We start from the raw sequence: 24406 nt of genomic DNA, 5'->3' as shown, positions 1-24406 counted from the left end.
GAGCCAAAAGGGGAGGGAAGGAGCCCCGTGGGAGGAGAGGAGAGGAGAGGAAAGAGAAAAAGAAAAGAGTGTGGATCTTCGTGCTTGGAGCTTTCAATAAAATATTTTGTATTTTCAACTTTTTTTTTTTTTTTTTTTTTCCACTTTAACATTAAAGTATGTTGGAGCCTATAGTGTCACTGTGGTTCAGAAGCAGGTGAAATCACTGAACATCTGACTTCCTGCCCCTGAAAACATAAAACACACCATCAAAGATAATCAGTTGTCACTTTGTTTCTTCCTGTTGAACTCTCACCGTTTAGATAAAAGTCTACAAACTGACTCTTCCAAAGGCCAAAGGTCACGGCTTCAGAGCAAAGATTAAATAAAAAAAGGAAAAAAAGTGAGGCCTTGACTGGCAATAAAATACACTATCAGAGGCAATGGATCATTCCAGATGTGAAACAATGTTGTTAACTACAGTGAAACATTAGTAAAGGAGGTGGCAGGGGGCTCATGTTGGGCTAGAAAAAACAAAACAAAACAAAAAACATGTGAATCCACTGTGATTAATGAAGCACACAGACACTTCCAGAGCAGCAAACACACACACGCCTGCACAACGCGGCGTGAAGCCCTCCTCTCCCTTATCTGCCTGCTGACAGCCGCGGCAGCAGCAGAGGCCTCCTCCCTCCTCTTCCTCCCTCCTTCTACACCACACGGCGTAATGACTAACAGCTGGGGCGGCTGACTATTTTCAAACCCAAATGGGAATGGAGATGGTGCAGACGGTGTGTTATTATCTCCCGCGCTGGTGAAGTGAAGTGAGCCTCGCTCTGTACCTGAACCTGACCACCCACTCACCATCAATGGAGTGAGTCACTCCACACTTTCCCTCGGCCTGCTGCTCCGCTGCTGCTACCTGGCTTTACACGATTATGTGACTCATTTGTGCAAAAAAACCTAAAAACTAAGAACTACCTATGGTGATGCAGAGACTCAGGAGGGAGCGGAGCAGCAGCAGAAAACGTCTTAGTGTGTCAGGAACACGGTGTTAATGGGGCTGTTTGAGCTGGAACAACAGATCTACAAGATACAATAAAGCTTTTACACATTATTCAGCTTTAGTTAAAGGGATAGTTCAACATTTTAGCATATTAAATGGCGGAGCATTATCATTTACTGACACCTAATAAATGACCTTATGAACCACTGACGTCACCTAAATACCTGGTTTGTAATTGATGATTGATGATGCTCACATTTTTTACATCAATCACACAATAGATGGGCTCATAAATCCAGAGTTAAATGTTTGTTAATTAATTAATATAAATGTGTGAATAATGCTTTTTAAATAATGTTTTTTTTTCTCAAAAAGTGTAGTTACCACTCTGCTTATCTAAAGGTTTAGATACAAAGATGGAAGCTGTATTTTACCTAAGGGGTTGGGGGGGTCCCTGCCTGCCTGCCTGCCTGCCTGAGGTCACTGAAGGTCAAGGCCGCAGCCTGTGGCTACAATAAAAACCTCTGACATCATCTGTGAAAACAAACATGAGCTCATAAGTTGCTGACACACAGAAATAACAGGAAGTGGAATAAAAAGGAAGCTTAAAAAGTGGTGAAACAGAAACAAGTCTGTGAGTTTGCAGCTTTTCAGTAAATCTTATTGTGAAACTCACCTGAGTTTGAACCCACTGACCCAGAGTCAGAACACACGACCCATTTATGTCACATCTTCTGTTGGTAGCGTTTCAAGATTAACAGACTCACACACGTTTGTGATAATCATCATGGCTACTTGTTTTTGTTTGTTTGTTTTTACTTCTCAAAGTTAGCAGTCAGTTAAATGTACATTATCAAAAAAAGGCCCAACTTTTTTCACTTCTCCTCAATCTCCAGATAACATACAAAAAAAAGGGACAAACCGGGACATTATAAAGCTGCACATTTTGTACCAGATACAATAATAAAATACGCAATGCTACATTAAGTGGTTAAAAATACAAAGAGGGGGAAAAAGTATATTGATTTTTTTTTAAAACATCTTTAAAGAATATACAATGTTATTTTTCCTTAACTAGCCAAGATTTTTCTTTTTTTTTAGTAGAAAGTGCATTCTATATAACAAAGAAAGGAGGAGGAGAATCGTTCGGCAAACTGAAGAGACAGGAAGGACAGGACGTGGCGGAGAGACGGACAAACAGAACAGAAGAATGGGTTTCAGACAAGACGGAGCTCGGAGGGGCTAGTGTCGAGACGCCAAAGCAGCAGGAGGAGGAACATCGCTTTTAATTTGAAAGGGCAGGAGGGGAGGGGAGGGGGGGCAGGGGAACGTCCAGTCTTTTTCCTTTTACAAAATAGGAAATAAACTAAAAAAAAAAAAATAAGAAATAAGAAATGTCCTTCGTTTGCTATGGTCCCGTCCACACTAACCGCCTCCACCTGGGGATTCTCCTCCTTTCCTTTGCCTAAAAAACATCCACTCAAGAGTCGTCATCATCATCCTCATCCTCATCTCCACCCTCCCTACCCCCCACCCCCCTCAATGCAGCCACAACTGCACTCTGTTCCACAATGCATTGTCAGTCCCTCCCTTCCCTGCGCCTCACCCACGCAGCAGTAAAGTGCAGAGAATACACACAAATGAAAAGGCTTTAAAAAAAAATTACAAAGACAAATAGATCCATACTGCAGGATGCTGAGGGGAGGGGGGGAGGGGGAGCATGAGAAGCACATAACGCAGCGGTATTAAGAAGAAGACCCACAGAAATGGCAGGATAATCGCAGGTCTCAAATCAAAGAAAGGGGTAGAAGAGGGATGGGAGCGGGGGTGGTGGGGGGGCATCCTAAACTACTGAGCTGAACCACTTCAGACTGAATACCATTAGAGCGGTAGGAGGATGTTCAAATTACTGCTATTATCCATGTCAGGTATCCCCCCCCCGGCCCCCCCACCACCCCAGTACACATCACATTGGGGCACACTGTAAAAAGCAGCTTTTGGTACAAGAGCACTGGGGACGACCAGACAACACACACACACACACACACACAAAACCATGTCGACTTGGTTGGTTGAAGCAGTTACAACTAGGGATGTCACGGTTATACATTTTCTTGACTTGATTATTGTCAGAGAAATAATCACGGTATTACGATTATCACAATTATTATGCATTAATTAATTTCACAACACTATGAATGTGTAAAATCAAATACATTACTCATACGTTTACACAAAATATTTCAAGTATCTATTAATATAGGAACAATTATTAATCCCCCAGAGGAAATGTTTGAAATATTCAGGTCATAAATTGTCATCTATATTAATCGTTTTTTCTTTTCTTTTCTTTAAAACTACAAATGACACTCAACATTTAAATTCCTACCAATTCAATGTTACGTTAGCTAAATGGACCAGTATCTGAGCAGCTTCCTTTATTTTGGCGCACATCTGCCGATACGGTTCCAACATCATCTTTTTTGGAAAATAATGGTATTTAGGAATCTTTACGATTAATTAATTGTGGCAATTAATTGTGAAAACAAGTAATTGTGGCATCCTAGTTGCAACCAAACCGACCCATCTGAAAACAAACAACATTCACACACACACACGCTGGCTCTCACGCTGACAGATGTACTTTCTTGCGCCGACTTTTACGCGTTAATCGATCGATCGATAGATCTATATCTATACAAGAACTGTGTGACCACTGGATTTCATCCTGACGTTTCCTAACATGTGCTAACAACAGTATATTTATATATTTATATCTACACTATGGAGCCATTCATTAGCTTAAAACTGAGCAAATTATCAGAACATTTAAAAAAAACAAAACAAAAACACGAATGACTCAGCAGCCATCATTCTGCGTAGGCAACATTCATCAGGTTTTAGACGCCTTTGCCTGTGTGGATCAAAGTAATGTCAGTACGTCGAAGAGAGGAGAGGAAACAGAAACCAGAACGCCCCACATCAAACCGTGGAATATAGACTGAGAGGAATATGCATAATTGTCTGTTAAGACCTGTGATGAAAAAGGTCCCAGGTGTTTTATATAACGGTGATACTGTCTGTGTGTGTGTGTGTGTCTCTGTGTGTGTTTGTGTTTGTGTGTGTCAAATGACCTTTAACATGGTAACCCGTATCGTTTCGACAGCAGCGAAGGGAGGTGGGGTAAAGATCCTGATGGGGCCACGTGTCGGGCCCCTCACAGTGGCAGTATTTGACAGTCATCTTGCTATCTAAAAAAAGCATCTGTTGACCAACCAACAGTGCTGAGAGAAAAAATAAAAAAAAACAAAAAGCTGAGGTTTACACTGATCACACAGGGAGGAAATCAGTGACCGTGTGGTCGTTGTTGTCTGTTGTGTGTCTCTGTCTGTGTGTTTGTGTGCTTGAGTTGAGTTGAGTTGTGAGTTCTGCGTGTGCCCAGGGCATGTCCTGCATAAAGTTGAGTTTTTTTTTTTTTCTTGTTCACAAAATAGTCAAACCTCAAACAACCCTCTTTTGTAGAAAAGCCAGGCCGGCAAGACATGTTCTATATGACACAACAATACATTGTTAATCTGCAATATTACACTTCTGAAAATAAAATGGAAAAAGCAAAAACAAAATTAAGAAATATCTCATGTACTGGAATGGAAAGCACCATTTAACCATATGAATCTCAGACTATGTCTAGACTCAACTAACCATTTACAAAACTTTTTTTTTTTTTCCAATGTCCTTTTACAAAAAAAACCCCACCCTCCCCTCCCCCCTTCTTACTGTAACCTATGGCACTGCATCTTGCACTACTGCTGTTGTCCCTCTGACGGAGAAGAAAAAAAAAACCTCGGCTCGTCGACCGTGGCCTCGGTTCAGAGAGAGAGAGAGACTCGGGTAGAACCAGTTACAACATTCATTACACGTTTCTGTGGGGCCTGAGGCTCTGCACTACCATGCAGAGGAGAGGCTGAGTACGTATTGCTATGGGGAGGACCTGCACAGGAAGAAAGCCAAAAAAACAAGAAAAAAACATAAACGTCCGGACCGCTGTGCAACCGCAAGTCAACTTGACATATAGAAGTAAAAAGTTCAGTTCAATGACACTGATGATCCATGTAGCCCAGGTAATACATAACGTTGACTTCAGCAGCTTTATGAAGAGAGGGAGATACTTTGTCTTACGCCCGTCAATGTACAGAGAGAGAGACAGAGAGAAAGAAAGAGAGAGAGAGAACTCGTTTTTGTGTTGACTTCCCAAGAAAATGTTCAAGAAAACAAAAATAATAAATCCTAGACGTTCGTTGTAAATTCTTTGTCAGTTGCTTTTTAAGTCGGGCTCTTACTTAAATAACGTGTGCACTGAGGGTGTTTCAGTCTGAGTCTTTCACACACACATGCACACACACACACTTGTGTACATGTGTGTGCGTGTGTTTAGCTTGACTTGTGTGAGTCTGTTAGAGGAGAACCCTTGAACTCAGGGCTTTGAACTGAGAGACTGAGGCAGGACGATGTGAAGAAGAGGAACAAGGCGGTTCGGTGTGTGTGTGGGCCGGGAGGAGCTCAGTGGTGCTGGGGGGCTCCGGGGCCCTTGTCGGGGGGAGGGGCCATGTGGTGCAGGTAGCTGCTGCTGTCTTCGTGCCCGCAGTGGTTCAGGGGCTCGCTCTTAAAAAGGGCGGGGGGCGGGGGCAGGTGGGAGACGGGGGGCACGGCCAGGTGGTGGGGGTGAGGCGGGGGGTTGGAGAGGTGCTGCTGCTGCTGCTGCTGCTGCTGGGGGTGGTGGTGAGACGGGGTCGAGTGGAGCTGCACGTGGGAGAAGGCGTGTCCCACGGGGCCTCGCGGAGCCATGTGCCCCCCCAGCGATGCCGAGGTGGTGGCCGGGGCGACGGCGGCCGAGGGGCCGGGGCCGGAGGCGGTGGAGGAGGAGGAGGAAGAGGAGGAGAAGGTGTTGGCAAAGATGCGGACAGGCACGGGGGGGCCGCTGGTCTGCAGGACGACGGGGCTGGTGACCCGGAAACACTTCTCTTTGTGCGCTTTGAGCATGTTGGAGAAGCGGAAGCGCTGCCCGCACACCTCGCACGGGTACGGCTTCTCCCCCGTGTGCGTGCGGCGGTGGCGCTTCATGTTGGGCCGGCTGGTGAAGCTCTTTCCACAGATCTCACAGATGAAAGGCTTCTCTCCTGCACAGACAGAGAGAGATGCATGGGGGGAGACAGGAAGTGAGTCAGTTCACAGAGAAAATGTGATGCATCAGTGGCAAATCCTTCAGCTACGTCCACACAACTGTGATCATGCTGTGGGGCTGTGCAATTGCCTCTAAATTTCATATTGTGGATAATCCATGCTCTAGATTGCCAATAGACAATGAAATGGGGGGGGGGGTTATGTCCTTGGCTGTCATTGAAGGGATAGGTCAACATTTTGGCAAATTGGCCCATTGCCATAATCCTTATAGTCATAGCAGTAGGTTTGTTACCTTTAATTGTCGGTGCAAGCTATTTTTAGAACGGTGGAGCAGAGCCGTGAGCTGCTCAGAGCTACGCTACGGAGGCTCATGGGATTTCTTGGTTTCCCTCATCAAACTCATCAAATACACAATCCAACAACTCCAAAATGCTCTGGTGGACAAGTTGTGACCTGCACATTCACCACGCTATGAGATAATAACAGAACGTTACAAGACAGAGTTGAGGTAAATACAGAGACTGCTTGCCGAAAAACTGCTCCCGATGGAAGCGCGCATCAGCGGTTTTGCATGAATTTACCTCTCAACAACTCTGTCTGGTAACGTTCTGTTATTATCTCATAGCGTGGTGAATGTGCAGGTCACAACTTGTGACCAAGAAATCCCATGAGCCTCCGTAGCGTAGCTCTGAGCAGCTCGCGACTCTGCGATTCTAAAAATAGCTTTCACCGACAAATAAAGGTAACAAACCTACTCCTAAAACTAATAGGGATTATGGCAATGGGACAATTTGCCAAAATGTTGATCTATCCCTTTAACTTAATTTCAATACATTAAAACAATATTTATTTGCAGTTACTCTAGTGAACGACCCCGAAGCATGAGCAAACGGGCTGTGTCCATTCAGATCAAAGAGATGCGCCGACACCCTGCGGCTGAGGAGAGAGAAAGTGGATTGTAGGTCTGTTTGTAACCGGGCGTCTTTGACAGTCATGTATCTCCCCCAGAAACACCTCTTCTATTTTCTATCTATTTTCTTCTTCAGAATCGCCTTCATATCCAGCAAATCGTCAATACACGATTTGATCGCTGATCGTCCCAGGCCTATCATGCTGTGAAACGTTTCCAAATGAAGCTGATCTTTATCCAGATGACCTCTGTAAACACAGTCAACATACCTGAGCAATCAATCAATCAATCAATAAATCATTGTCCTCTGGGCATGTGTGAGCCAGTGTCGACAGGAAGAAGAAACATGTTATCTACAGTTGATAGATTTGCAAAAAAAAATTGATTTGCAGGATTAAAATGCTGAATTTAACTGGACAGTTATTCTTATGGAAGTCTCTGTATATTATGCACATAGTCTCCGTTTTCCCTTTTAACTCATATTCTCACTATAGCTTTATACTTTTTCTTATTGTTCTCATTTCTTTTCCTGTTCCATTTGTTTACCTTGTATGCTTGAGTTGCTGTCAAATTTTGGGGAACTATACAAGTCTGATCGCCTTTTCACTGTTTTGGGTGCTTTTTTTTCTCCACAGAGCTCCCCCTACAGTTTCAGAGTTCATATTTTCACTGTGGTAAAAACTCACCACTAACCCTCTTTACACTTCTTCCTATTGTTCTTATTTCTTTCTGGATCTAATTTCTCTTTTTTCTGCCTTGTATGCTGGAATTGCTGTTAGTTGTACATTTTTCCCATAGAAGAATGAGTTGAGCCTCATCATGTTTTCATTATCTATACTGTATTCACCAGTGGTGGTAATAGCGGCAAGATCAGACTCATCTTTTCTCCAGTTTTGTCTGTACTGACTACAACGTTGAGTTTTTTAAACTGAAACGGGCCCGGCAGCGTTTCTGAACGTCTCTCGTTTTCAGTGCTGTTAAACTCTTGAGTCGTGTTGACTGGAGGCAAAACAGAAGCATTTTTTAAAAATGAAACCGTTGTAATGTGAGCAGCATACCCACAGATGATTTCAGTAAAAAAAAATTAACAATTATCATCTCATTAAGTCTTCTCAAATGACAAAAAAGTTAACTACCCCCCCATCTATTTTTCCTCCCTCCACAGAGAGAGAGCAGCCGTTCTCTCTTTTAAAAATGCAAATAAGTTGCCATCTTGAATTGAGACTCTTTGCTGTCAACCCACCCACTCCGCAGGAAGCCATTACCATTCACACTTTGAGGAGAGGAGATGTGAAAGTGAACAGCAGCTCAGTAGGAATGCCGCTCTCATTAACCTCCCTCCATGGAGCCACTGAATGTGCCTGCTACCACCCACACAGCCATCTATTAACAGGCTGCTCGAGTGCTCTCTGTGTGCCTTATTCTGGCGTGTTATGTGTGAAGCCCCTCCGAAACCAACTGAATATCAAAAGGTGACAGCTAATGTGCCAGTCTCCTGTAACTGTAACATTTCACTCACTCGCTCGCTTGCCCATCGACATTTTCGGGAAAGAATCTCTGTGTGTGTGTGCGAGTCAGTGAACCAAACTTTGGGTGTTCAACATGTGCGCTGCCTATTACAGGGCATGGCTGGGTGTGCCTCCTCCTGCTGCAGTGGCAGGCAGAAGAGAGGGTAGTGTAATTACACATCACAAATATAACCGTGAGGGGGCCAATGGAGAGCGGTGTGTCCACCCACGACAGGCACGGCTTGGGAAAATAAAAAAAATAAAAAAAGCAGTGAAGGACGTTTGGGCTGCAGCGCCACATTTGGTCTTGGAAATAGCAAAAGCAGCAGGGACAGAAAATCAGAGGGCTGGAGTACAGCATGGCTGAGTAGTCATTATGAGCCGCAATATATGCAAAGGCTGCTCTTTGATGTGAACGGTCCCTCTCATTACATTACAACAACCGGGCAACGTCTCCCTGCTCTTACCACTATAATGTTCATGTTGGCTCCGTCCCGTGTCTTTCCTTTTTTTAGGGAGGACGAGGAGACGAGCTGGCTGGCTGGCTGACTGACTGACACTTCTCAAGAACACGTTGTTTTCATGTCTAAACATTTCAGAGAATGCAAAACTATCTGAACTGAGATTAGAGACGGAATAAGAAACAAACAACTTAAAAGAAATATATGCTTTGTTTTTTAAATGAAAAAGGCACCTACGTTACGTCCTTTTTCTGTTTTCATGTCTTTATTTCTGCCTGCTGAACTAAACTGCTTTCTATGAACCATCATTTTTCTCTTGGATCAGAGCCACTCTGCTGTTTGCTGTGAGTTACCGTCTCACCGCCACTGAGTCATATTAAAATAGATGTTGGAAAGGAGATGTGCAAAGATGGAAGGGAACACTGACAACGCCAGAGAGGCGAGACATCTTTCTCTCTCTCCCTCTCTAAAATAGTATTTTTCCGATTTTAGCTGCTGAAAAACCAACACTTTGTGAAACATTTTTCTAGCAAGTTGTGTTTAATCCCCCCCCCCCCCCAACTTCCTGTTGTCCTGCTCTCTTTTAGCCTGGATGGAAAGTTGTGTGGCTGTGTAACTTTTAACACAAGAAATTCCATTCCCAAGGATGAATATTGAAATACTCACTGACTGGTGGAAACGACCATCTCTAGAACACAAACTTCTTGTTCGTCTCATGAACTCAATATAAAATCAATGTTTTTTTCGTGCATGTGGAAAAACTTCTGCAGCCTGAACTGGTTTAACTGTACGAGGCCTCGGGTTAAAAAACAGATTAGACGCTCTCTTTTTTTAAAAACAAAACAAGTTGCTCAAGATGTTTCTGAGGAACAAGCAGAACTACAAACCAAACACAATGGCAGTAAAGGGGTGTAATTGAAGTACAGAGGATGATTAACAGCTGACACACACATACACACACCAGACACCTGTCGCTTCTTTTCTCACCTGTGTGTGTTTTCATGTGCTCGTCAAAATACTGTTTCATGTTGAAGTCTTTGCCGCACCACTGGCACATGAACTGCTTGTGTCCGATGTGAATGCTCATGTGCGAGCGCAGCTGGTACTTGTACTGGAAACGCTCGTCACAGTTCTGCAGCGGAGACAGAAACAACAACAACAGGAGACATTCAGATAAACGTGAACGTGCACAAACCAGGTCAGAGCACAAAAACACTCAAATAGTAACGTCTTGTTTCCTTTGAGTACACATTGTTATATTAACAGTTAACAGTGTGTACACGGCTGTCACATGACAGCTCGATACACACACATACACAAATACATAACATGCACAACAACAGCCTGTCCTGATGGGTTAGCTTAAAGTGTGAAAACTTTTATTTGCATTTAAAAGAGTTGAGTCAGTTTTAATCTTTTGCATATTAGGAAACGTGTATACATAAAAAAAAAAAAAAGTGGTTACTGAAGCAAGCTAATAATATCACCCAGATTATTTGAGTGCGTGCGACCGCATTGTGTATTTGAATTATGAGGCTTTCCTGGTCAGGTGTTTTCCTGCACAATCTGAATAAATAAATGCAAAAGGGGAAAAGAAAGAAAGAAAAAAGCAGAGCAGGTTTCATATGGCTCTGCTGTTTAAGACCACCGAAGAGAAAGATGGTCTATACATTACACACACCCCCTAAATAAGCATATAATGACATGTTCCAGTGTAGGAGGAGGACTTGAAACATTTAATTAGAGCGGCTCCACCCATGCACACATGCTCGATTCAAGTGGTTGGACGAGGCCTCGGGTGGGAGTCAACACACCCCATCTGTCACCTTCCCCCTGAATTAATGAGTCAGGACAGGGTTACAATTATCAACTGTTCCCAAGTCCGCCGAGCAGAAAGAGAAACGTGGAAACTCTGGTGCACAAATGTGACACAAAAACACACACACAGAACACATTTAGTTCTACTTTTATATAGAAACGCTCCTGTTAATTGGTGAACGTTGTGTTTGTGTGGTTTGCTAATATTTGACATGGGTTTGACTTTAGATTTGCTCTGTGCGTGAACTAACAGAAATACAGTACAGGAGGACGACTCCCAGAGACAGCGACTGAATAATTTTTTTTTTTTTTTTTAAAGAAGAGACTATTTTAGGTTGTTCATAAAAACCACACGGCAACATCTGCTCAGACTAATGGCTTCAGGCAAACAAGGGAAAAATTCACCAAAACTGTAACCTTCAGTTTCTCCGCTCAAAGGCGGCCAGTCACTCCTTAAAAATAAAATGTCACACACAGGAAAAAGGAGGGAACGGCGCTGACGCTCAGGCGTGTGTTTTCCTGATAAAACGATATCCAATGAATGCAATCACTCCAGAACATCAACATTATGCACATCATCGCCAGTGTAATCAGGCTGCACAACTCACTAGTGTAAGATAACCATATGTATTTTATATACTTTATTTATACACCTTTTTTTATAGCACCTTTTTAACCATCAGTATCAGTATTAGCAAGCATTTTTTTGATATATTTTTAAAAGTTACTGTCTATCTGTTTATCTATTTATTCTGTCTATTTATTGTCGTGTTGTTTCGAATGAATGTATACATTACAATACCTTCGGGATTAATTAAGTTTATTCAATTATATGTATTTTTTATTTCATTTTATTTTATTTTATTTTACTTTTCTAACATGAGCAGGTTTGAGCAGACGAGTTAATTAAGTCCTAACAAATTCCTTACTGAAGTGTGGAATTTGGGCTGCTTAGAAAACGCTGTGTGTCTGGCTGTGAACTGTCATGGTCCACAGCTGAGTCATACATCTTCTATGTTATGTGAGTGACCTTTACGGGGAAACACATATTTCATCAGCAGTGGCATGTGAAAGGGGGTGTGAGGACAAGAAAAAAAAAAAGGAAACGTGAACAAGACAAGCAAGTCACATTCAACACGTTTTTTTTTGATAAACGCTGCTTTTGCCATCCGGTTTGGGGGGTCTGTACATAAAACACCGAGATTTTTAAAAAACACTGTATTTATTTTGATGTGTGGACAAGATAAACGGATACTTACCAGAGACGATCTATATTTGTCACGTCGCACCACAGCTATTTGTTAGGTTACTATAGTAACCAATTTGCTATTTCCTCTCTCTCACCACTCTCGCTTTGGTCAGCGGGGTTATGACATGTTCTATGACAGCGTTTATGCATATTTGTGTGTGGACATAGATATTTTAATACCCAAACTTGTGCGGACGGGAATATTTAGTTAAGTAAAAACTCTGTGATCAGCTCCATTTAATTGTCAGGTAGAGACTTATATATACACAGATTATTCTTTTTAAATTGGAATAGTACCGGTACTTCTTTTGTGTTTAATTAAACAGTGTTCACTGACATCTAATATGATTTGCAGGCCAACGCATCTCACTGTTGTGACATATTTTACCTTTTTATCAAACAAAACCAGCTCCTGTGATTTGGATGTGGCACTTGCTGGCCAGTCTTGCAATTGTTTTGTGTTGTATCTTGGCTAATTTCTGCAGCCCTACTTTGAAACCTGGTGCTATATTTAAACTGTGTAGCAGAGTGTGACACTAATGCATCTGTGTGCACACACACACACACTCTCCTACTGTAGGACAATTTGCATACAGCACAACAAACCGCCTGAATGCTGTTTCAGCTGTTTTGGCTCAGCAAAAAAACAACTAATTTTTTTTTTATTTTTTAGCTCATGTCTAAGGTGAGGTAATCCTGTCCTGCAGCTGTATGAGACGAGCACAAATGTTTATTTTGTGTGTGTCCCTGGCCTTATGTTATAAAACAGATAAAAAAAATAAAAAAAAATCAAATGAGAGCAAAAGGCAGAAATAACTGATAACAACCAGTCACAGATGCGTCACATCTTTTTTTTGATGACTGTTGTGAGTTTAAATCTGTGTTAATCTGAATACAGGGGGGTGTCATGTGTGAGCAGGATGACCATGTTTGTGTGTGTGTGTTTGTGCATTTTACCTCACAACGGAAGGGCTTCTCTCCAGAGTGCTGCAGCGAGTGAACTTTTAAAGACATGCTGCGTTTGAACGACTTCCCACATGTCTCACAGGTGAACGGCATGTCCTTGGTGTGAGCTGGGTTTGGAAGAAAGAGGAGAGAAACAGCACTGAGACATATTCTCACACTCTCTAATTAACAAAATATCTTCAGCTTTTACACTATTCATGGACAATTGAAGAAAATTAATCTGACGGTCTTGCAATAAATAAATAAAAAGTCACAAAATACAAAATGGAAATACAGATTATTTAAAATAAGATTTAATTTAGTGCTTTATTGTACTGAACTGAGAGCTGAGTGGCGGCTCGCGGTCCCACTGTGGGATGTTTAGGTGAAGAGGAACACCAGGAGATGTGGAATAAAAGGCTCCCAACTTACCAACCATGTGCTTACGGACATGAGCCATAGTGTAGAACTTCTTCTCACAGATTTCACATGAGAATTTCTTCTCTGCATAGCCGTGCACAATCTTGATGTGCTCGTGCAGTGACCACAGCTTCTTGAAGGACTTGTTGCAGGAAACACACTGAAGAATAAACAGAGAAAGAAGAAAAAAAAACAGACTAAGCTTATTGTTGTGCTGACAGGTATGATGAGCAATAAAACCTAAGGGTCTTTACAGGCTTCCTAGTTTACTGGAACTGCTTCCTTTATACTGCAGCGCCCTCTACTGGGGGAAATTCAACATGGATTCAATTTCCTGAAATCCCTCTGGATGTCGTCCTCTGATGACAGCCAATAGGACAAACAGTTCACATGCTGTTAAGGAAGCACAAAAAATGAAAATATTTGGATTTAATCAAAGCAAATTTGGCTTGTTGAGGTGATTCCAGGTGAAATTAAAAAAAGGTGGTCAGAGGATGAGGGGAAACCTGCAGGGACAATAAGGCCCAGATGAATTTAGTCACATTTATTAGACACTTTTAAGTGTTTGCTCTGGAGCTGGGACTTTGTAAATTAAATTTAAGCCTATTTAACACCCTCTAAGGCTTTTTTTTGTTTGTTTTATGACTTTATACAGAGTAGACTACAACATTTGTGTGAGGCTGTTCTGTGAGACTGGAGGACAGTGGATGTAATTTGACACTAGTCAAAAGAAACAAGAGTTTGAATTTCAAATTTGGTCTAAAAAGTAAAACAGCACCTGACTGCCAAATGTATCTGCTGCCTTTTTTAAAATAAAATTCAATTTAGACATCTTTGGAAAAAATTACAGATGTTGAGTCCATTGTAGATCAATCTGTTCTCAGTTTTTGTATTTTTCTCAGCCTTTCTTTGCAGAAGTGCACAAACACACAACTCTGGCGTTGCTGTTTTGGAGACACTCCTCCTGTCTATCTTTGGCCTCATGTTTGGATTTGCCGTCTTGCTGGAGAATAAAGCCAAGTCTGTGAAGGCTGTTATCTCGCAGACTGCAGGGCCTTCTGCAAAAGAAGAAGCATCCCTACAAAACTCATGCTGCTACCAATATGCAAAAAAACACAACAAAAGGAGTTTATATGACGGCCAACAAAGTTGATTGTGGTCTCATCAGATCAAAGAAGACGACTTCTCCCAAATTTTAAAATCTCCCACATGCCTTCCAGCAAACGTTGGCCAAGATATCATATGATTTCTCTCCCAACAGTGTTTCTCTTTTCCTCCTCACAGCACTGACTGGTGAAGCACCGGGGTGAACAGCGGTGAGCACGTCGAGCTTCCAGTGGCAGAAATGAACCCTGAAGCTGCTCAGCTGCCACAGACCTGTTTCATCAGTCAAATCTAAGGATAGAAACTGTTCTGCAGTAACTGGTTCTTCTCTGATTGGTTTCACTTTTATCTTTCATCTTAAGGATACACTTTTCACCTGAAAATGAACAAACCACTTGATATTTGCACTGTGAACACACACACGATGAATTAAATATAATAGATTCTGATCAGATTGGGGTTATCTAATCTTTTATTATGGCCACTGCATTAATTAATGCCACACTCAGAAGTCAGTGTGAGAGTGAATTTGATTTGATTAACAAGTGACCAGACTTCACTGAGGGTTAAATGCACAGAATTTCATTCAAGTGTTGTTGAGTGATATTTTCATCTTCATGAAGCTCAACTCATTATTAGAAAACTTTAAAAGGTTCAATGGGTTTAACCAGCTGGGGTCTTGTTTTTTTCTTTTTTTTTCTTCACAACTAAAGATGCAGAACAAACTCAGCAAAACAGGAGGTTAAATTAAGCTATTCAAAACACATTACCCCTGGGTGTTAACATGCAGAATCACCTTGTTTCAGTTGTAGAGAAGTGAAACCAAATTGAGGCCACATCTCTGAAACCTCCTCAATGGCAGCAGATGATTTCTGTAGCGTGTTTTTTGCACGTGCACTGCAACTGCAACCCTGAACTCATCAAGACGAGCTGAATGCAAGAAGGCAAATCGCATCAGTTGGCCCACAGTGTTTCCCCTACAGTGTACTGGGAACTCCACCAGGCAATTCAAGTTGTAGATTTAAAAAAATGCATTATTTAGCTCTATGTTAAGGACCTATAACATGCGTCTAATGCATTGCTATCGTTTCATGAGACTACATTCATTACAATGCATTTCTCCTCTTCTTTGCGACTGCCGGCGCTCCCCTACTCCTCTCTCACAACACGCACTCAGTGAGGCCTCCCTCCCAGTTCAGCACCTGGCCGCGGTCCGAGCGGACATTCGATTTTCTTTTTTTTTCGTGCATGTTTGCAATGCACCGCTCCACGGACGTGCTCCCCCATGGCAGAGGAAACAGGCCCTTAAATGGCTGGTCCAGACCCCTAGATTTAAAGGGATCGATAATTCACCAATCATCCTCTCACCGTCATGCCAAGGAAGGGTTTGGAGAACTTTCAGAGTCATCAAAACGCTTTTGGAGTTCCAGGGGGGGTCCGGCTGGCAACGGATTTTCATATAATGGCGGCGGATAGAGCTCACTTTTGAATCGTCCAAAACACACACTATGAAACATCCAGACACCTCCATACTGCTCGCCTGTACTGACCCAAGTGTCCTAAGCCGCCACATGAAAAAGATTAATTTGATCTCTGTTTTTAGCCTTGTTGTAGTAGTAGCTCCCAGTGGTTCTGTTGATGTTGAGATTTGCTGCGAGATGTTCGTTGGTCGTTGTAAACCATTGGATGTATGATGTAAACACGGAAGAACATCTCGCAGCAAATCTCACACAGCCACTGGGAGCTACTGCTACAACAAGGCTAAAAACAGAGATCACATTATTTTTTTCCAACAACTTTTTCATGTGGCGGCTTCAGGACACTTGGGTCAGTACAGACGAGCAGTATGGAGGTATCTGGATGTTTCATAGTGTGTGTTTTGGATGATTCAAAAGTGAACTCTATTCGCCGCCATTATATGAAAATCCGTTGCCAGCCGGACCCCCCCTGGAACTCCAAAAGCGTTTTGATGACTCTGAAAGTTCTCCAAACCCTTCCTTGGCATGACGGTGAGTAGATGATTGGTGAATTATTGATTTTGGGTGAAGTATCCCTTTAAAAATATGAGTTTTGCTTTTGCCCACCAGCCACTGCTCCCCACTACGCCAGTTTTGAATTAATTTTAAGTTTCATACACTCCAGCCATTCTTGCCTTGTTGCCTTACAATGACAGGAACCACAGTCAGTACTAAATGTGCTTTTTTACCCTAAGCAAATGTCGTCTCTTCCCTTTATGTTCTTCTCAGAGTAGCCTACACCAGGATGCCTCATTTACCGGTACATGTTCAAATCACATTTTTTTTCTGTTTACTCATCTTTTTCACCCCTTCTTAGTTTATATGCATCTTCAGGTGCATCCAAACCAAAAATGCCAGGGGGAAACACTGGACCACTAGACAATACATGAACTTAACCCCAGAAGTTCCCAAGTGCAAAGTACAAAGTGATGTGAATAGAGCCGTGCATTGTTCAGAGGATTAACAGAGTGAGTAGGTGTGCTGATGACATTTCTATCCTGCCTCCCGCACGCTCCACCCCAGCACCACATTCAGTATTTCCAGTAGGTGTGAATGCGTTTGACCTGGGCACGAAGTCGCTGCGGCGTGCTACATAGAGTAGGTGACACAGTAAAAAAAAAAAAGGCCAAACAACTTTATCCACAGAATCAGATCTTTCTGCATTGTCTGGGAAGCGGATGAGTCAACGGCTCCCTACATGTTGTCAGTTTCAGAGGGTGTATTTAAAACAGAACGAGCTTCACCTCACACCTTATATCACAACAGGAAATCAGCTTTGTTTCAAGTGTTGACTGTACTCTCGGTTCTGTGTGGCCATAAAATAACCCACTTGCACATCGGCTCGATACACGAAAACACCCAATTAGTCTAAGTAGCAGGGAATAAATTATTTATCCAAATGTCCTAACGTATCTAAACATCTACTGCTAAGAATAACATCTGCAGGAGTAATTATAGGGTTTTACTTTACCTGGATGTTCTTCTCGCAGTCGGTCTGCTGGTGTAAGGCCAGCTCACTCTCCAGGACAAACTTTTTGCCGCACTTGTCGCAAATCTGCATCCGCCTGTGTGTGACATTCATGTGCTTCTCCAGGTACCAGCGCGTGTTGAACACCCGAGGACACTTCTCACAGGCCAGCATCTCCTTCTCCTCCGCCTCCGCCTTCCCCCCTCCCGTCGTCGTGGAGCCGGCGGACGACGGCGCGGACCTGCCCGACCGGCGCTTCGGGGGCTCCATGCGCTTCCGTCGCCCCCTGGTGGTCATTCCGGCGGCGGCGGCGGTGGTGCTCAGAGCCGTTCGGAGGCTCTTCCTCCGTGGCTGGCTGGGCGCGGCGGAGCTGCTCGCACCCTGACGCGCCCTCTTTGACCTTGTTCTTCGGCTTTCAATCTCTTCTTCTTCGTCTTCTTCCTCCTCTTCCTCTTCATCGGGGCTTTCTTCCTCCTCCTCCTCTTCTTCTTCCTCCTCCTCCTCCTCCTCCTCCTCCTCTTCTTCCTCTTCCTCCTCGTCGTCGCTGCCGGCTCTCTCGGAGTCGTCCACCGCGGTTCCAGTTTTGTTGTCGCCTTTGGACACGTGGAGAGTCTGGTTGTTCAGGTTCACCTCGACGATGATCTGCTCACGCTTGAAGCCCTCCTCTTCGCCGTCTTCCTCCTCCTCCTCGCCCTCTTCTTCCTCCTCGTCGTCGTCCTCGGTGTCGTCGGAGGTGCCGTTGTTGCCGGCCTGGGAGCCGGGCATCCCCACCTCCTGTCCTGCTCCTCCCTCTCTGAAATACTGCTGAGAAGTCGCATGCTGCGTGGGCAACTGACCAATGTTCTGATCCGCCATGGCCGCCGCCTTGGCCGCCATTTTATTGTCCACTAACACAGAATAAGGCTTGCCGCCGGCCTCCCTCTTGTACAGCTTGCCCGTCAGGTCCAGATCTGGGTTGGGGGAATGAAAATAGGACTGGGACACTGGCGCCCTGCGTCCTTCCTCCTGTGACATCCCGCCAAGGCTAGGGACGGAAACCTCTTCCTTGAGGCTCTGGCAGGATTTCATGAAGAGGGGAGAGGAGGGGGGATGGTGGTGGTGGTAGAGGGATGGAGCTGGTAGGGCCACAAGGAAACGGAGAAGAGTTACTGCTGTTAGACTAGCGTGATCTACAAGGAGGGGCAGGGGGTGCCACACCAACCCCCCACCTTCCTTCTGCTGAGGAGACAGGAAGGAGGGGATCAGGTGAGAGACAGTCAACCGGATTCAAAGAGAGCGTCCATACTGTCCACGGTAGGAAATGCAGGTGGAAAGACATACAATCCGCTCTAAGTTTAGTTTCATATGCCGACTTGGAAAATCAAAACGGCAGCGTCTTTGATGCTGAACATTTGAAGCTAAACTCCTCTGCAGTTTGATGAAGTGTAGCCAGGCTCCGGGTTCAGTTTCTCCGTAGGCCGCTGCTGCTCTGCAGGGCGCCGGCGTCCTCAAATTGCAGAGCAGGTGAAGACGAGCTGAATGCCCGACATGGAACTGCTGTAAGGACTTCTGTGTCTCGCTTGAAGAGCCATTTACAGCGCATTACCTGCGAGATAAGAAAGAAATATGAGATTAGAAAAGAAAAGGGGTTTCTTTCCTCTGCCTCTGTGAACTGAAACTACAGCTGTACTGTGAAGTTTTCAGCGCCGAGCACCACATTTACCCACAAATGTTTCAGTGTTGTGAGTAGGAGTTGAAACCACAGCCTTTTTACAAATGAATGTGAAGAGGATTCGCCTTCAGAAAAATGAGCAGTCTAAATATTTCCAGACCACAAGTGAAACACCTCACGATGAAATTAACAACGACAGAAACAAAAGGCGCTACTTACTTACTCACCACTGTGTAAAAGATGTACGATACTTTCTTGAATATGATCAGATAAAAACGTTTTATATGAGCATCAGAGCAATGAGAAGCTGGTTGATATCCACAATATCAACTGCACTGCGCTGAACTGTGTGTAAACAAAGATGCAATCATGGTGCATCCTAACAGTGAACTGAAAGGCAAAGCAGTGATTAAAAAACTAGATTGTCTTTAGTTTTAAACAACACTTACTGACGTGCACACGCCTCTGTCATTGACTGTTGGAGAGCATAGTGTAACCACAGCTCAGGAGCTTGTATTGCAAATACAACCACAGGAAACTGTATTTCAACCTTTCAATGAAGCGGGGGCACTGCACCATTTGGAGCTTACGATAATATCAACATGTTTACACACGTTAAAGATGAAAACGAAAGCGCAGAAACAAACAAATCTATCGTCTTGTAACCTCGTTAGTTTGTTTGTTCATCGTGACCTTTTCGTGCATCTACTGTATGTCGGGGTGTCTCCCCCTCACTCTCCCCCTCTCTCTCTCTCACTGACAGTTTGACGACCTTAAACAACCTCACGCCCTGCTCCCCATAATGAGTGTGCACCAGGGCGGTTGGTTCACTACAAAACGTCTCGAAGCAAAACGTGAAAAACAAAAAAGAAAAAGCGTTTCCTCTCTTGGAATTAACATTATGCTCTCCTGTGGCTTCACAAACATCTCGTGCTTTATTTCTTTTAACTCCATCGTTTAGAAGTAAAATTGAATCGTCCACCGGGGACTTTCATATTCAAACACTCCCAGCCTCACCCAACCCATATGGGGACTACTTTGTTCTAATATTTAATTTACACAGTCATGATAAACATGAAGGTTTTGCTTGTGAGATAAAAAAAAGGAGTGCATGCAAAAGAGGGGACTGTACGTGACATATACTACGATAACCCAGATCACTTCTTAACAATAAAATATACCACAATCACCTATTTTCGGTGAAGCCACAACAAAACTAATCTGTTACTCTCTTATTCTTTCTTCCTTCCTATTACTAAACTGAACAGCGGCTGCACCTGCTCTGAATAACCTGTAATGAAACAGGAATAATTCAAACTGACGGATCTATTTTTGAAATCTGAGGGGAAAAAAGCAAGACTTAAAGTGTTTCTACTCTCTAACATCGTTCTTTGTTCATTGATCTATTCCTTAAAACGCTGTTTGTATCTCAACAACACCCAATCTGAAAACTTCAATTCTGGTGGTCAAACTGATTCACAATCAGTTACTTCATTCTGTGCAGCTGCTGGTGAATCCTAAATTGTTTTTATTTTTGTTCGTCCTGTCATTTCATTTCAGCAGACTTAAATAAAATGAAAGAAAAGAGCATGCAATAACGGACGCAGATGTGAATGGCACAAAATTACGTTTGCTAGTTTTTGTATTAAAGCCAGACATACATCAATCTGTTTGCCAGTTTCGCAAGCACAAGTGGAAGCCGTTTATGCAGAATTTGACTATCCACACACACACACACATACACACACAAGACACACCTGTCTTCCTGTGCATGCTGACTCTGATCCTTTCTGAGAATTGGACAGCAGCTCTGAGAGCATTAAGACCACAGAGGGAGGGCAGGCTCTGCACTGACAGAGCAACTCAACTCACATGGCTGTCTTAGACACAAAGCCCTAATAGATTATCCTGCTTCTGGATGACAGAGGAATATAAATTGCATGAGAAAAAAAAAAACTTTAAAAAACGCAAATCAGCTGCTTCCACTCCACTCCATTTTAAACTTGTGCATGTTTGAAATAAAATGTTTATAAGGGGTTGAAAAGATGAACAACAGAGGAATGCATCTCGTTTTCCAATCAAAGCACAAAGTTGATTAAAAAAGTACTAAATTTGCTGCTGAAAACGATCAAAAAACACATGTGCAAATAAGCAAGTGCCTTTTGCAACCCGTACTGAGTTAAAATCTTCCCCCTTGCTTATCATCATCAACTATGAGTCATTTTGAGACTTTCAGTCATAGTGAAATAGTAAAACCCTTTGATGTGGGAACCAAGCAGAACGCAGACTTCAATATCACTGGTAATTAGTCAACACAATCACCTTGTCAGATTGGAGAGGTCAAACCTATTGGAGTGATGATCATTTGGGTTTGCTTTAGTTTAAATAGTTTATAATAATAACGAAAAAACTGACCTCTGCACCCTGATGCAAAAAAACAATAAGTGCATCAAAGCACGTCTCCCTGACAGCCCATTTCAGTAATCCAAAGCATTACTAATGTTCCGCAAAACTTACCCAGAAAGCAAAGTTTAGTCATCAATAACTAATTTAAAGCTGTCTTGTTTATGTCTCCGAGGCGTGATGAGAAACCAAAACTTGCTTCATATAGGGTAAGCCACAAAGCCGGTTTTATACCGGATAGATGCTACTGTGGGCTTAAGACTTGAATGACACAGGACGGGAGCGTAACTGCAAAAGGCACTATCCGACACTTTGAACCAAAGAGAGCATTAAATGGTTTGAGTGTTTGCGAGCTGCGCGTGTGGCTGAACTGTGACAGTGAAGCAGATGAGACATCCGAGGCAGTCAAAATGTGTCACGTTTACCTCTCATTATGCAGCACTGCTCCTTAAATCCATCGCTCCCTCTCAAGTCTAGACTTTAATGAGCTTTCCCCCTTTGCAGCTTGTAGCGGACCGTGAGAGGGTTCACATTCCTCACTCTGTCCAAACTCATAAGACCTTAACCAGCTCACTGTGTGGTGCACTGCAGGGGTGCTCCCCGTTGCCTCTGTAGATATTTGGCCCTCAAGCCCATAATCAGGTCATAGAGCAATGCCTAATGTTTTTGGTCCGAGATAGAGGAGCAGGGAGGGTTATTATTATTACTATCTCAGACATCTAAAGCTCTACCACTTTCATGGTATTCTTCATTCTCATCCCCACACAGAGAAACACTATAAAACCTGGCAGAGTCCAGAGATGTGCAATATAGCTACGCATTTAAAAGAAAAGAGACAGATAAGATGGAAATGTCCAACATGCCTCCAGCTCATTCAAACTATACCACAACAACACTGAAGAATGAGTGCATTACAAACAGAAGGACTGGGTCTAACAAGTCTCCAGCCACAGCCGTCACATAAGATAGCGCGAAAACCAACACTATACTTATTATTATGGGAATACACACACATATGCCAAAAAACACGGAGCAGGCAGCTACACGCTGCTTTTTAAAAGCGTTTGTGTACTTTTTAGCTTAAGTTGCAGCTTGTAAGGCGAAGCCAAGAAAGGGTTAAAGGCAACAAAAAAAGGTAACTATTGATTGTACAGTGAACAGCTCCAACACTGTGCAGGGCCTGTCCAACTTAGGCTACTTAGCTAGCTAGCAGTAGCAAGTAGCAACCCTCCATAGGTACAAACCTGCAAACACATACACACACATGACAAGCTAACTTGGCTACATTAGCTCAAGGTGCAGCCATTAGCTACATATTTTAGTGCAGTTTTTTGGGGGGAGATACTCACGCTGAATAACGAGCATATTACCATGTAGAAGCTGCACTAACATGCACGAGTTGACAACATACAGGACTTTCACTTTTTTTTCCAAACCTCCCAAAACCGCCCCAGATTAAGAGGGGGCTGCTAGTTAGTTAGTTAGCATCGAAGCTAGCACAGCGTAGCATTAACGTCGGTAAATTTTTTTTTTTTAGCATTAATGTCGATAGCGCACGTTAAAGGGGAAGTGTGACAGCGACGGGGACTCACATGAAGCGGGATGAAAAAGCCGATGTCACGGCGCCGTTATCACCGTATCTACCGTGTCGGGACAAAAAGAACCGGGGAAGAGACGCTTTCCCTCCCCTTACAGACAGAAGAAACCCCCAGACAGACCCGCTGCCGCCGCCGCCGCCGCCGTTAACGTCTCTGACAAACCCACTCAACTCGACACTGTCACAAAGTCACTGCTGCCGTTGCTGCTAACACTAACGGACACTAACGGACATCTCTTTACCGTTGCTTCGGCCAACGGCTACCGTAGCTTCCCGGTGTGTGCTGCTCCCGGGTTGTCACACACACAAACACACACACACGTCGGTGCACAGATTTATTTTTTAAGTTATCTAGCAACATTTTTTTGTTGTCGGTCGGTTGGTTACCTTACCTCCGTCAAGAGCGAGCGAGCGACCTCCCTCTTCTTGCGCTCGTGCAATCAGAGTTGCACAGATTCTGGGTTTTTTTTTTTTTTTTTTTTTTTGCACGCGCACTTCTTGCTCGCTCGCCCCCCTCCCGATGTGCATTTATTTATTTATAGATAGATGCCAGTGGTCTTCTTTTTTGTGTGCAAAAAAGAGAAAGAAAAACAAATGCGGGATGTTTGTTAATGTTTAATGTTGCGCTGTACTGGGCTGCTGCGGAGGTACCTGCGCCGGTGCGTCCTCCTCTCTCAGCCCGCGCCGGCCGCTACGTGGCCCCGGCTCAAGCTCCCGCGCTCATCCCAGGCATCCAGATCCAGGCCGCTGTCTGTCTGTGTCTGGGCACTAAGGCGCGTGTCTGGCTCTCCACATCCAAACCAGACACGGTGCGCGCGCACGTCTCTGGGCTGAAATCACTGATTGATTAAATAATAATGAGCAGCCAGACCCTGAGGAGCGCTTAGCTTATCTCCCTCCTCAAAGGAAATTCCTGAAAGTCTAATTAAATGATTCTGTTCTTATAATCAACTCTTACTTACTTTGTTAATATGGGTTTTGATGTCCTGTGTCTTTGACAAAACTTTATTAATTTTTTGTGAGTTGACAGGTAGGCCTATTTACCATCTTAATAAACCCCAGTCCATCTGACTGGGGTTTTATCCTCGAGTCAGGCCCGTGCCAAAATTTAGTTTGAACGACTGTTCTAAACTTTAACACTGTTAACACTGTTAAAGTTTACACTGAATTCATTAAAGCAGAAGTAAGT

The 24406-nt window shown here is 43.5% G+C and overlaps 1 protein-coding gene across 3 annotated transcripts; it reads right to left on the bottom strand.

The window, feature by feature from the left end:
* Positions 1-1780: 1780 nt before the first annotated feature.
* On the bottom strand, positions 1781-23954 carry znf652 (zinc finger protein 652). Of its 3 annotated transcripts, none has more exons than XM_085783461.1 (6): positions 23869-23954; positions 17570-19151; positions 13490-13637; positions 13070-13185; positions 10033-10177; positions 1781-6162 (listed from the first exon to the last, which is right to left on the bottom strand). In XM_085783461.1, the coding sequence occupies exons 2-6, from the start codon at positions 18632-18634 to the stop codon at positions 5546-5548; spliced, it is 2091 nt and encodes a 696-aa protein (XP_085639587.1). In that variant the 5' UTR covers positions 18635-19151; positions 23869-23954; the 3' UTR covers positions 1781-5545. The 3 variants fall into 3 exon arrangements, with proteins under 3 accessions (XP_085639587.1, XP_085639586.1, XP_085639588.1); XM_085783460.1 differs by lacking the exon at positions 23869-23954 and adding an exon at positions 23610-23685; XM_085783462.1 differs by lacking the exon at positions 23869-23954 and adding an exon at positions 23213-23616.
* Between the last annotated feature and the right edge of the window lie 452 nt (positions 23955-24406).

This window comes from Trachurus japonicus, chromosome 8 (assembly GCF_045865225.1).
Source record: "Trachurus japonicus isolate A0001 chromosome 8, Traja_1.0".
Taxonomy (NCBI): Eukaryota; Metazoa; Chordata; class Actinopteri; order Carangiformes; family Carangidae; genus Trachurus; species Trachurus japonicus.
The sequence above is the reverse complement of the archived record's forward strand: the minus strand, read 5'-3'. Positions and strand labels throughout refer to the sequence as shown.